Below are 14,546 nucleotides of genomic sequence, written 5' to 3'. Positions count from 1 at the left end.
AATGATAAGTATTCATCCCAGAAAGTTTGTGCTACAAATTTCATGCATGTGCAGGCACCTGCCTACTTAAAGTGGAGCTGGAAGAGTAACTATACTATGAAAGTTTAGGTTTTTGGTTGGCTTTTTATGATTGATAGGTTAAACACTTGGGATATGCTTGACAAAAAGTTTTGTGCCCTTGTTGGAAGTAATTTAAATTGTGTGTTATGTTCATCTGGAGAAAGGGAAACCCCTTATCATCTTTTTTCAAGTGCTCTTTCAGTACAGAGTGTTGGGTGCAGTTTGGTATTGTATGGGATCTCTCTTTGTCCTTTAAAAATATGTTGAACCATGCAAATACATCTTATCGATCTTCACATTTTCTGGAGAAGGTTTTATATGCGGCCTAGAACATTTGGAAGCAACGAAATGGATTTATTTGTTATAATGTTTCGCCCTTTGTTCCTTCTTGGATGACATTCTTTAGGAACGATCTATCCCTTCTAGTTTTTCGCTTAAATTAGATGAGAGATCAACTTTACTCTCCTGGTTGAACCAGTTGTAATCTATTTATTTATTTTTAATAAAACTATATAACTGTGGGGGCTTCCCCTACAGTGCTTTCCCTCAAAAAAAAATAATACCTGGTTTTGAAATTTATAGATGAATTTTACATTTTATTTTGTGATAGGTTAAGAATGTAAATTAAATGGACTTTTCGCTTTCATGAAACACGTCTAATCTAGCTAGCATCACGTCTAGTCACGGAAATGGGTCATTTTGGATATTAGTATCGTGTATTATATTAGTGTTCGCCTAGAACATGGTATAGATGGTCTAGACCACATCTAGACATTAGACCATGGGTTACCATCTAGTTAGGGCCTAAACCGTGAATTAGACTGTTTGATCGTCTACTCGGTCAAAGATTGGTCTAGACCGTCTAGACCAGGCAATTAGACAACACAAAGACGAGTAGATCATAAAATTGTTGTTTAGACCATGGTCTAGGAAATAAACCAATGCGCTATCACATGTCAGGAGATAAAACCTGGTGGCCTGCCCAAGGACCATATAGCAAAGGGTTTTGATCCCAACTAAAACACTTCTCTACTATTCTTAGACACGTCATTGCCATGAAGTCACGTCACCTCTCCTCAGTTAGTTGCCAACATGGACCTTGCTCCCACCTTTCTCTGGCTCATGACGATGCCGGTTGCTTCCCTTATTAGCGTCGCTAGTTCTTCGATATTTTATGGAACATGTTAAGTCTATCTACATAAGTATCAAAAAAAATGCTGATTGTATATAGTACATTATATCATCTAGACTTGGATTTTCTTGTTCCCTTTCTTGTTTTCTTTGTGTTCCTCAGTTTTAAGGATTTACAGTCTACGAACTCATGTAACCTTTTAGCTGTGTATATCCACATGTGGATATAGTGGTCGAATTTTCATCCATTATTAAAAGAATATATAGTCTGCAATTTTCTTGTCCGTGTGAAATTATAGTATTGTCAAAAGATAAATCACTAATAGAAACCCCTGGCATTACATTAACACATATGAAATACTGCGAACTAAATGAAGAGGTGGATACAACAAATATGTTAAGGGAAAACATAGTATTATTGTTTGACTACTACTACGGTAGAGGATAGATAACATGGGTTTAGACACCTACAATGTGAGCCATATAAACTAAAAAAACACATGCTACAATGGTTTGACATTCGCAAGGTTGGTGTGCTTCAGAGCGAAGCCTAACATGTCTTAGGCAGTTCACCAGGTTGTGCATTATTAGATCCTACCTGAGTACAACATGTATAATTCCCCTTGCAAATAGCTTATGGTCCAAGTGTCCAACATGCTTAGCACGTACGGCATGTCTGCCCCCACGGTCACGCTTCCTGTCTTTATCAGCGTCATGAATCCCCGTGGCCTGACATTCCTTGTCCTCTTTCATCTGGATTGTTGTTCCTCTAGAAACATTTCTCCTCCTGCTCTTCCTCGTAGTTGTTCATACCCACCTCGTTTATAATGTATTATTGGCCCTCGTTTGATTGCTCAATCACGAGAAGAAATCGATCACACGAATGTGGGAGACTGTTCCAGTAATTTTAAGGCTATGATAGTTTAAAACCTATGTGAGCACAAATAAGATCTTAAGCTACTATACTGACGTGTTGTAGCAAATTAAATTGTGAGTGTTTGACTTCCTAGAACGCACTTGGCCCGCATCTTGGATGCTACCCTTTTTTTTTTTTTGGAGAAGGGTACAACATAGGACGCACACTAACACACACCACATTCACACCACAACACACGCACACACACGCGTGCGCGTCCCTAACACACGCTAGAAATGAGATTGGAGGCACTAGGCCTCAGTGCACGGGAAACGTGCAGTCCCACTGAACGCGCACGCGTATGTGTACCCTATTACCTAGACGGGACCAACCGAAGTCAGTCCCGGGTAAAGAGGGGAAAAATCCCCCCGGACGAGGGACGAGCGTCAAGTTTGGGACTCGAACGCTGGTCGGCACGGAGCGAGCCACTGGCTCCTGCCACCCGCGCTACGCACGGTCCTCGCATCTTGGATGCTACCAACAACCCTTTTGGTCGCCTGGACGTGTCTCCGAGCCAGGCCCATGGAATGCAAAACAGCCCACGGAAACAAGACGAATCGAGCTTTGATGCTTGTCCTGGCTCGATGCACGCCACGACGATGCATCCGGGTGTGCAAACACCACACCCCCGAGTGCAAAAGCGGGGATGACGGGTCAACACCCTCCCCCCTCCTCTTCTCGTCATTCCTCCTCTCCTCCATCTTCCGTTGGTCATCCTCCCTCTCTTCGCTAGTCGTGCTCGCTCTATGTGTCAGACCCCTCTATTCTACTGGCTCTCACCATCACCCTGCACTATTACAAAAACTCTAAAGGGTGCCGGTTGGGAAACCCCCTTCGGTGCCGGTTTTTCCAACTGGCAACCAGGAGGCGGCACTGATCACCCAATGTCAAAGGTGCTGGTTCCAAAACCGGCACCTTTGAGGTGCCCATGAGCTAAAAAAAATCGGCTCAATGCATCGAGCCGATGCATTGAGCCGTCAAGCCGATCCAATATAGTACCCAAATCCCAAAATTTCCTCAAATTCATGAACACAAACATAGTCTATAATCCTTTAAAAAACAACATATCAACATCACATTCATCAAGAACACACATTATCAAGAATCAAACACATTCATCAAAAACAGACATTCATCAAGACTAAATCGGATCGAGGAGGAGGCTTGCCTTCATCACCACCCCGCCACCGCCGGATGGAGAGGACGAGGGCGCCGCCACCACCGTTGCCGCTGCCAAGGAAGCTGTCGTTGCCACCTCCCGCCGCCGACCCGCCACCGCCACTTCCCCTTCCGCCAGATCTGGCGGAGGGGAGGGCGCAGCCGCCGGGCCGTCGGACCACCGCCGCCTCCCCTCCTGCCACCGATCCGCCGCCGTCGGGCCGCCGAAGCCACCTCCCCTCCCGCCAGATCTGGCGGAGGAGGGTGTCGCCCGCCGCCGCCGCCTCTTCTCCCGCCGCCGCCTGTTGCTGCCGCCGCGTCCCTCCCGCCACCTCCTTGGGGTGCCGAGAGAGAGAGAGAAGTCATGGCTGAGAGAGAGGATAATGTTTCCCCTCACCTCCCACGCGAGTGGATAAGGCCGTCTCTCGGCTCGGCTCGTTGTCGGTTTTCTAAGAAAACCGACACCTTTAATATATTATAGGTGTCGGTTAATTTGACACCTATAATATATTATAGGTTCCGGTTTTTTTTAAAAAAAGATACAAAATATAATAGATGCCAGTTTTTATTTAGAACCAATACCTATAATTATTTAAAGATGCCATTTTTTTATGATTTCAGCCCGCGGAGGTGGGAAAAAGCCTATAGGTGCCGGTTTACTACCGGCACCTATAGTGGCGACTCCTATTTGATGTTTTGCAGTAGTGCCGTCTCTTCCACTTACAATCTCTATTGAGCAAGGTAAAGGGGCCGGCTAATGGGCGGGTGATCGCCCGATCACCCCCCATCCCCCCTATACAGTATACACTACTCTCTTCCTTCCTCCTCTTCTTCTCACCCTACTACACCATAAATTTTTAAAAAATAAAAAACACAAAGTTGAAAAAATTTATGTATAGAAATACTATATAAAAAAATTGAATTCAAATTCAAATTTAAAACGGGTATGTAAACTTTTGACTTATAAACTTTGGGTCTATAAAGTAATATTTAAATTCAAAATCAAATTTGAATCGAGTATGTAAACTTTTGACTTATAAGCTTTGGGTCTATAAACTTTAGATGTATAGAAATACTATAAATAAAAAATATTTGAATTCAAATTCAAATTTGAATCGGATATATAAACTTTTGATTTATAAACTTTGGGTCTCTAAATTTTAGATGTGTAAACTTAAGGTGTACAAACTTTAGGTGCATAAATTTACTAAAATAGGAAAGTAATACGGTGCCAAAAAAGGAAACCACGTGGAAGAGAGGGAGGGCGCTAGGGGCGATCGATCGCCCCTTAGCAATCTCGTTAGGTAAATGCATGGATGGTTGTCTGCCGCCCATTGGAAGGTTGGGCATCCAAACGTGCCCATAGTTTGTTAAATATGTGATCCGAATTTTGGGCCCACAATATATTCGGATTAGTTTCATAGTAGGAGTTTCTATTAGGTGTCTTTCTTTTATCCAATATATATACTCTTGTAAGCCGTACGGGAAGGGGTGACATTCCCATTGTTATTCTCCTACGTTTGTAATAAACTCCTCTATAGTGATTATAGTGATTATTGCCGGTCGGCGCCCATGGTTTTTTCCCGCAAGGGTTTTCCACGTAAAATTTGTGTCTCCGTTGTGCATCTATTTTCATAACATAGTTATTATAGAGGAGCTACGTCCTCCTGTAGGTTAATCTGCAGGCTTGACTAACCTACAAAGATCACAACATAACACATGTGGATTTTCACCCCCTTCGGTCAGAGTACACAATCATGTTCTTTGACCTAGAGGAAGACATAGTTGCTTCATATAGGGAAAAAAAACTGCAAAACTATGGTACGATTGAAGATGATCGATAGGGAAATTATCTTCTCGTTGAGCATCCCCTTTGTCGCTAAACTTAAATAGAAAAATTGGGCCGGTGCATGGGTCAGGTTCACTAACCTAGTTGTCTTAGGACTTAGGAGTGCATCCCCAGGGGGTGTGCTGGGTATGCACCGGCATACCCAGAAATTCTGAAAAAAGTTTAACATGTAGTTTGCAAAAACTTATCTAAATGATGGATAAGTGCTTACATCAAAGCTCGAGAGGCCTAGGTGGCTAGCAAGGCCCCAGCAAACAGCAAGTCACCACCCAGCTCGTGTGCGTGTGCGTCGATACAGTATTACTTGCCTCCTTCTCACTGGTGGAGAAACCATCTTTGATCGGTCCGCTAGATTTCACAATAGTCTCGGTTGTATTAAAAATCGGGACTAAAAATATCTTTAGTCCCGGTTTGAAAGCTCAGAGGAATTTTTTGATCTTCTTTTTTTTTTGAGAATCTATGATTCAGATCTGAGACGATTTGTGTGTGATGTGAATATGTGATGTATTTGATTTGTGTATGATGTGAATATGTGATGTATTTGTGATGAATTTTGTAGAAGTTATGATGTAATTTTTTTAAGATTTTGTGATGTATTTAGAGATATTGATTTGAGAATTTGGAGACTATTCTGGGACGATTGATTTGGGATTTTGGGATGAGATAGAGTGAATCAATATATTAAAAACAATGAAGAAAAGAATATAATAAAGTAGCAATCGGAGCTAGCTTCTTTAGTCCCAGTTGGTACTCTATCTTGATTAAAAATGGGTTTTTACTCCCGGTTTTTTTATCCGGGACTAAAGATAATGATCTTTAGTCCCGTATTCGTAGTTCCGGTTTTTCAACTGGGACTAAGGGGGTTACGAACCGGGAGTAAAAACTCCTTATCCACCAGTGTCTTTTCATGTTGGCCGTGCGGCGTGGGCAAAGCAGCAAGTGCGACGGCGGCCGGCAAGTCTGTCATTGCCCACTAGCCCAGAGAAGCTGAGCCCCTGCAGCCTGCCTGCCCCTAGCCAGAACGGAGGCATGCCGGCCATTGAGTCATTGGCAGCAGCAACGACCAGCCAGGACTAGCAACGAGAGATTTTGGAGTTTGCTAAAAGACTAGTTTTCACCTCTTTACAATTCTACTTCCTTCAAATATGCGATCTCTTTTCTCTGAATGATATTAAATTGAATCAATCAACTATTAGTATTAGGATGAACATGGATCTTATTTTTGTCTTTAACATGCATGGCACCAAAAAATAAAATAAAATAAAATAAAAATGCATGGCACCAAACAATTATGGGATTCACATTCTGTATGGTGCTAGATACGTTTCAGAAGCCAGAGATGCTCTCGGAATAATTGTATCACTTGATAAAATTTACTGAGATTAATAAAGCTTCCATTATCTTAAAAAAGAAGATACATTCCAGAACAAAACTGGTTTTAGAAAAATAAAAAGGAACATTATCAAACAAGAGTACTAAAGGGAGTAGAAATTAGTCGTAATTGGTGTTGTTTTGTACTCCATTTATAGATAAAAACATCATATATCCCTACATGAAGAATTTAGTTTTCCTCTTTAGATTTGCATGGGCACAACCAGGGTAAAAACCATAGGTACACCATTGGGTATGGTGTTCGATTGTGAAGTCAGCAAGTATGTAGTCTTATCGAGGAGATCATCGATGTCATTATGTTATATTAACAGTATGATGAATTAAAATATTGAAGATATAACTGAGAGTAAGGTCAATAATATAGCTTGCTACTGGCGCTAAAATTGCATACGTCAGCTATTACAGCCAGCACAAAATAGCCTATTCATACAACAATTATTTACAACTTTCAACCTTACATGGCTATGCAGTTTTCCTATTTTTCTAAAGACGAAACCATCAATCCGTTTCTCTCAGGAGATCGCTTGAACAGTGAACACACTAGTACTCCAAATCTCCAATCGACCATTGATTTGCTTGTAGTGGCTGCGAAAGTTGTGGACAGCGGCCACCCTTACGGCGAAGCTTGTTCTGGGCCGTAGCTGTGGCGAAGCGCTGCACCGTTGTGAGGAGACGAGGCGACCTTGCGTCGTTGCGCGGCCGACGCACCATCGCCACTGTCCAAGCTAAAGAGCATCGGTTCCTATTTCCTCCTGGTTTATTTTTATCTTTAGAGCAGGTACAATAATAGACTATAAGTCAGCTATAAGCTTATATAAAGGAGATAAGAAAGGAAAGAGAAGAGAAACAGACTACAGATATGTAACGGCTGTATCACACGGACTCCAAAACGTTGTGTGTGTATGACAGGTGGGACCAATTATTAATGATATAGCATATATTTATATTTGTAGTTATCTATTGTATGAATTAGCTACCAGATCGACTACAGATGATTTGGAGCGAGTAATTGGCTATACTTATTAAACTCGACGTTCTGATTCTGGCTCGATGTTCCCGTTTTGAGATGGTCACGCCGCCACTTCTCTAGGGGTCGCGCCGCATCGACAGTTGAACGGGCCCACAAACCGCCTGGGGTGCTGCTGGCATCGGCTGCGGGCCGGCGACAGGAAAGCTTCAACGCTCTTGGAGCACGCGTGCAGCGAGTGACAATTTAGTCGCCGGCTCGCCATCTCTCTCCTCGCCTCTATGCTCCAGTCTAGCTTTCGAACCTACGTGTCTTACCTTGTTGCTAGCTAATCCCTCTCTATCGTACTCGCTCTAATAGTGCTTCAAGTTGTCAATCATGAAGCACATATTATCACACCATCTATAATGAACACATTGGTCATGATTTTCTATATTAAAAGTAACGCAAGTCCTGGCAATCACAATAACAATCACAATAAGTAAAAGTTTTACTTTCTTCGTCCCAAAATAACTTTATTTTTAATCTTAGATATACAAAACGAGGTAACAAAAGAATCACATATACCGAAAAGTAGTATTAGTGAATGGATAATTGAGGTTGGTAAGGGGTATTGATAGAACAAAGCTCAACGATTTACATATCGAAGATAAGAAAGATATAAATTTTTAGAACAGACAGGTACCGTTATAGGGTCATGTTACTTTGGAGAAGCGCTGTAAAACCCGCGAGTCAAATCGGACGTTATCGACAAGCATTAAGGTACTACAGTAAACTCAGTAAACGGCAGCATATCATAAACAGGTGTGGACTGGGCGGCACAATCGTAAAGGAGTTTGTTATTGATTTGATAATCACAATTGAACATTAATGTCATTTTAAACTATATCGTTGTATTGTTTGGTATTGATAAATATATGACTTTGGTATTGATAAATATATGATAATATTTAGTTTGTTACTAAATTGATCATGCCTAGAGAATATGGCAAATATTAAGTCTATCCTACCAAAATTTGACAATGCTACCAATTTGCCAGAAGTTTGGTAATTCCTTCTTGTGCTGGTGCAGTTGCCAACTCCTTTTTTTTCTTTTTTGAGAACCATGCAGTTGCCAACTCGAATCTACAGGGCATAAGAATATGTATGTATGAGCAACGAAAGCATCATCTATTTGGAAGTGAAATTCCCAGAACTCAAAAACTCCGCCGCCCAAAACTCCACAAATAGGAAGCAAAGGTGCCCATCTAACAAAAAGATACACCCCAGATCCTACAATCTTGTGGAACAAATTTCAAACTCGTCGCGAAACGTTCCTTAAAATTTCGGACCTAACTACTCTCCTGCTCATTGGCTGTCTGTAAAATCAGCATCGATGACATCACCTTCCTCGCCTCCTGGCTTCTCGGATGGGCCAGCAGAGCCAGCGGCAGCATCAGCTCCTGGGGTAGGTCCTGCTCCTGGGGCACCCTGCTGGCTGTAGAGGGCCTGCCCCAGCTGCATCACTTCCTGGTTCAGAGCAGCGAGAGCATCCTTCATCGTCTGTGTCGAGCCACCTGCAACAGCGTCCTTGAGCTCCGTCAGCTTCGCCTCAACCTTACCCTTCACATCGCCTGGGACCTTGTCACCGAGCTCCTTCAATTGTTTCTCAGTCTGGTAGATGACAGACTCTGCCTGGTTCTTGGTGTCGATTGCGTCCCTCTTCTCTTTGTCCTCCTTGGCAAACTTCTCTGCTTCTTCAACCATCTTCTCCACCTGAACAGTTTTTGATGGATATAAGTCAATATAAGATCCTAGCAGGTATTAGTCAATAAGACAGTGACTGCGAGTTTGCTCGAGACATACCTCATCCTTCGGCAATGTGCTGGCACCAGTTATCGTAATGTCCTGCTTCTTTCCAGTACCCTTGTCTACGGCGCTGACAGAAAGGATGCCATTGGCATCGATGTCAAACTTAACTTCGATTTGTGGAACACCCCGTGGGGCAGGAGGAATTCCATCAAGCCGAAAGCTACCAAGAGATTTGTTGTCCCTGACAAACTCTCTCTCTCCTTGGAGGACATTGATCTCCACGCTAGTCTGGCCATCAGCAGCGGTTGAGAAGACCTCTGACTTGGAGGTGGGCAAAGTTGTGTTCCTTGGGATAATCTTGGTCATCACACCACCCAGTGTCTCCAAACCCAGAGAAAGTGGTGTTACATCAAGAAGAACAATGTCGCTCACATCACCAGACAACACTCCTGCCTGTTGTCAAAATTTTGCCAGTCAGATATTCTGTAGTTCAGTAGAGTACATTTGCTTTCTGACTCTAGAAGATAATCAATCCTAGAACACCAGTGAGACACACACTGATTGCTCCCTATAGCTAAAATTTAGATACCATGCATATGATGTACTAAATTCCATCGAGTCTTGCCTGACATTATTTATCTAGAGCAACATATTGAACTTCAGTTTTTATGACAACATATTTTTCCCAACCAATATCTCCAGAACCTGACAAAAGGAGTTGGTTGTGATGACAAGGCCTTTACCCATCGCATCCATTTCAAACCATTTTTTTAAGGATCATTTGTATATCGTCACATTCTCCGCAGATTTCATATTACTAGTGTGAACAATGTTGCAAGTTTTCCACATGTAAGGATAGAACAAAATAGCACATTTATTTTAAAATCCATTGCAAAGCTTTTGGTGATATGATATCACAAGTATCTAAGTAGTATGGTAGACTCATTTAGGCAGCAGTTAACTTGGGCTATGATTAACTCACCTGAACAGCTGCTCCAAGTGCAACAACCTCATCAGGGTTGACAGTCACATTGGGGTCCTTTCCAGTCATTTTCTTCACAAGATCCTGCACAGCTGGAATTCTGGTGGAGCCACCGACAAGGATCACCTCATCTATGTCTTTAAATGACAACTTTGCATCTCTGAGGGCATTGTCCACAGGGGTCCTCAACCTAGAAGACAGTTGATAAAACATTAGCAGTGTATCATTTTTTTTCTATTTTTGAGTTATCTTAATAGAACTAATTTATCATACATACAGTAGTTGTCAAGTGCATATACAAAAAAAATACATGCATGCCCTTGGTTCAAATGAGCATTAATTAGCAAGGTATGATCATATGTACCTGTCAAGAAGATCTGAACATAGCTCCTCAAATTTAGCCCTGGTAAGAGTTGTCTCGATATGCTTGGGCCCATCAGCAGTAGCTGTAATGAAGGGTAAACTGAAAGAAGCATAACCAATGGTTAGAATCAACCAAGGGAATCAAAGGATTGCTACCCAAAAGGAAACAGTCCAATAGCACAATGCTGCAGCAAATCAAGGCGGTCAAGCAAGCTAACCTGATATTTGTTTGGGTCAAGGATGATAGCTCCATCTTTGCCTTCTCAGCTGCTTCTGTAAGACGTTGCAAGGCCTGCTTGTCTTTTAGTAGGTCAATACCTTCATCATTCTTGAAGTTCCCCGCCAGCCAATCAACAACCCTCTGCCAATGACAATGATTTGTGAGCATATACATCTTGTAGAACAGTAAGAAATGATGCTAAAAGATCTAGCAGCTACAGAAAATTATAACAAATATACATGACGTAAGACCCTTCAAATTAAGCAAAAGATATGATTACCAAATGATGAATTAGAATATTACGATTACTGAGTCGGTCCATCCATTTGTTTCATCATATCGTACATGTTTAATGAAGATTCAAATAATTCAGGCATCCAAAATTCCACCATAGAGAAATTTATTATTTATTCACTGTCCCCAGTTTGACTAGAGATTAAGAACTTCAAGAAAAACCATAGGGCATATATATGTAGTACTGAATTTACTGCCAACTTATCATCCCCTAATCACCCAGAATTAAAGGCTCATAAATAATCAAAGATTTGGATGGAATATACTTCACTACGAAACTAATTGAGTCCCTAAATCAATTCTTAACGGTTCCGATATGTATAGTTCAAAACTTGAGTCCATATCAACACATTAATACTACTAAAAACTTAATTTTATATATTGAAAAAGACTGTTCCTTGAAATCTCGGAAAGCAAAACTAACCTTGTCAAAGTCATCACCACCAAGGTGAGTGTCACCAGATGTAGACAGCACCTCAAAAACACCATCACCAACTTCAAGAACTGAAATCATCACCCAAAATATAGTTAGGAGCTGAATTCTCATTTAAGAGATGAAAAGTGTTAATTTAATTAACATTTGACAGACGAACCAAAATGAAGTACACCCAGAAGGATGAATGGATAAACAAAGTTCAATAGAACAGATTTGATCTTATCAACACAACACAATGTGACCATAACGGCATAATGTTACTATAATAATTCCTTCAGTCTGGAAATGCCCCTTTTCTGAGGAACCTAATCATTCTCCTGTCACAAATTATCACAACGTATTTGGAAAATTGCTACTATTGCCATAAGATCGTAGTATTTGAACATACAGAGTCCTCATAGCACTGAGCAAAAAGTTGTTTAGACCAGCATTAGCCTTTGAAAATTCATTACAACTGTCAGAACTACAACTGAATGTAATTAAATAACTGAAAAAATAATTGTCCATAACAGCAAGAAAAAATGTTTTTATTTTTAGTTTTTTGACAAATACTTCACTTGGTTATGTTATGTCAATAAAAAATACACTACAACAGAGTACGTGAAAAGATGCAAATAGTGGTTAAAACAACAATAACTGGTTAAAACTTGTAGTTGCAAATAGTGTTCAGAAAGGCACCGTAATTGTAGGATAGATACCTGAAACATCAAATGTGCCTCCTCCCAGGTCAAAAACAAGAATGGTCTCATTGTTCTTCTTTTCAAACCCATATGCCAAAGATGCTGCAGTAGGCTCGTTTATGATGCGGAGAACTTCCAACCCAGCAATCCGGCCAGCATCTTTTGTTGCTGTCCTTTGTGAGTCATTGAAATATGCTGGGACTGTGATCACTGCCTTTGTGACTTTATCGTTCAAGAACTTTGATGCATCATCCACCAGCTTTCTAAGCACCTGGAGAACATAAAATGATCAACACTCGGATTAAAAACAATTTGAACCATAAAACTTATTTTGCAGGCATACATAAAACATTTGCATGCACATGCTATTTCAGTTTTTGCCAACAGATCCCCAAAAGAAAATGGCACATTCGACTCCACCAAAATTACCCATCTAGGCCTAGTAATTGATGAAAGAACACCAGTAGGAAATATTGTACTGATGAAAACAAAGCAAACATGAAGGGAACCCACAGGATTTGCACTATAAGCTGTCAAGCTCAAAGCATATAAGATGTCTAACTCAGTCCATATATATATATAGACTGCATCAAAAATCCACGTGCACATATTTAGATATATACAAAGAGCAAGGGCTGTTCAGTACAAATATCCTACTACCTGCATTCCCTTTTGTGAAGTGCCGTTTTAAAAAAAAAAAAAGAATTCTATAGTTTTGTGAAGAATATGCTAAACAAAGCATACAGGATGGGATTCTATTTGTGAGACACCAAAAACACTGTTATGGAAGCTGTGCTATTGTTGGCATCAAGAGAAGTCAAGGCGAGATTAAGCAATTAACCATTAACCCATTATTCCATAGAGCTTCATGAACAGTCACGATCCTATAAGCTAGAAATCAAAACTGGCCACATCTAAGCAACGCAACAGGATTCCATCTTCCAAAGCATTCTTTCTAGATTCTAGCCGTCAGAACCCCTCAATTGATGATCAATTCCAACACATGGTAAACAATCACAAAGCGTAAGCCACCCCTATACCTGGGCGGAGATCTCCTCGGCGGCGAACTGCTTGCCAATGGCGGGACAGTCGAGCTTGACGTTGCCGTTGTCGTCCCTGATGACGCGGTAGGAGACCTGCTTGGACTCCTCGTCGACTTCGTTCATCTTGCGGCCGATGAAGCGCTTGACGGAGAAGAAGGTGTTCTCCGGGTTGACGACCGCCTGTCGCTTGGCGATCTGCCCCACCAGCCGGTCACCGGACTTGGTGTAGGCGACGACCGACGGCGTGGTGCGGGCGCCCTCGGCGTTGGTGACGATCGTCGGCTTGCCGCCCTCCATGGCCGCCACCGCGGAGTTGGTGGTCCCGAGGTCGATCCCGACCACCTTCTCGCACGCCACCCGCAGCGGCCGCCACCTCCGGCCCCCGCCGCGCCCGTACACCGCGGCGGCGGTGCGGACGGAGACGGACGGGGACGGCCGCCGCCTGCCATGGTGGGCGAAGAAGGGGGTCGAGGTGGGGAAGGTCGTGGTCGCCATGGCCACCGAGAGAGACCGCTGGTGCTAGCTAGGTCACGAAACCCTAGGGGAGGGAGGGAGGAAGGAGAAGGTCGTGGTGGATTCGAGTGGTGGGTTTTTTGAGAGATTGGGGGAGAAATGGCGAGAGGTTGGGGGAAGGATAAGGAAGGGGAGGGAGGGTTTTATAGACTTCGCGTGTGGCCACCACACTTTGGAGGCCAGCCTGTGGCCTCTTCTTTCTTCCCTTGGATTTTTACTATGGTTGTGGTGGTAAATCACTTCAGTTCATATCACTCCAGTAATAATACTTAGATTAGAGTAATGCTACACATGTTACAAATAATATCACCCTAGTTAGTCTATGTGAAAATGAAATGAAGATTCAATCACAACGTACCACATCAATTTTTATCTGATATACTTGTACATGAGATTTTTTTTCTTTTACAAGTATCATTTTTTTTTACCAATACCATGTTGTGACATATATTTATAATCAGATAATTTAAATTTAGCTTCAATTTTTATTTATTATGATATAAGATAAGAAAAGATATTTGCTCCGGTCAATAAAAGTAGTACTCCCTCCGTTTCAAAATATTTGACACAGTTGATTTTTTAGCACATGTTTGACCGTTCGTCTTATTAAAAAAATATGTGGTCAAACACGTACTGAAAAGTCAACGGTGTCAAACATTTTGAAACGGAGGGAGTATTTGATGTTAGGACGTTGTCGATTAGAGTTGAAGGGAGTATATTAGAAAATGTATCCACTTATTTATTGTAAGTC

The 14,546-nt window shown here is 41.8% G+C and overlaps 1 protein-coding gene across 1 annotated transcript; it reads right to left on the bottom strand.

The window, feature by feature from the left end:
* Positions 1-8,622: 8,622 nt before the first annotated feature.
* On the bottom strand, positions 8,623-13,907 carry LOC4338354 (stromal 70 kDa heat shock-related protein, chloroplastic). Its single transcript, XM_015784479.3, has 8 exons — positions 13,280-13,907; positions 12,258-12,510; positions 11,548-11,627; positions 10,828-10,970; positions 10,611-10,709; positions 10,247-10,436; positions 9,319-9,717; positions 8,623-9,228 (listed from the first exon to the last, which is right to left on the bottom strand). Exons 1-8 carry the CDS (start codon positions 13,775-13,777, stop codon positions 8,821-8,823), a joined length of 2,070 nt encoding a protein of 689 aa, XP_015639965.1. The 5' UTR covers positions 13,778-13,907; the 3' UTR covers positions 8,623-8,820.
* Between the last annotated feature and the right edge of the window lie 639 nt (positions 13,908-14,546).

Source organism: Oryza sativa, chromosome 5 (genome assembly GCF_034140825.1).
Source record: "Oryza sativa Japonica Group chromosome 5, ASM3414082v1".
Classification (NCBI taxonomy): domain Eukaryota; kingdom Viridiplantae; phylum Streptophyta; class Magnoliopsida; order Poales; family Poaceae; genus Oryza; species Oryza sativa.
The sequence above is the reverse complement of the archived record's forward strand: the minus strand, read 5'-3'. Positions and strand labels throughout refer to the sequence as shown.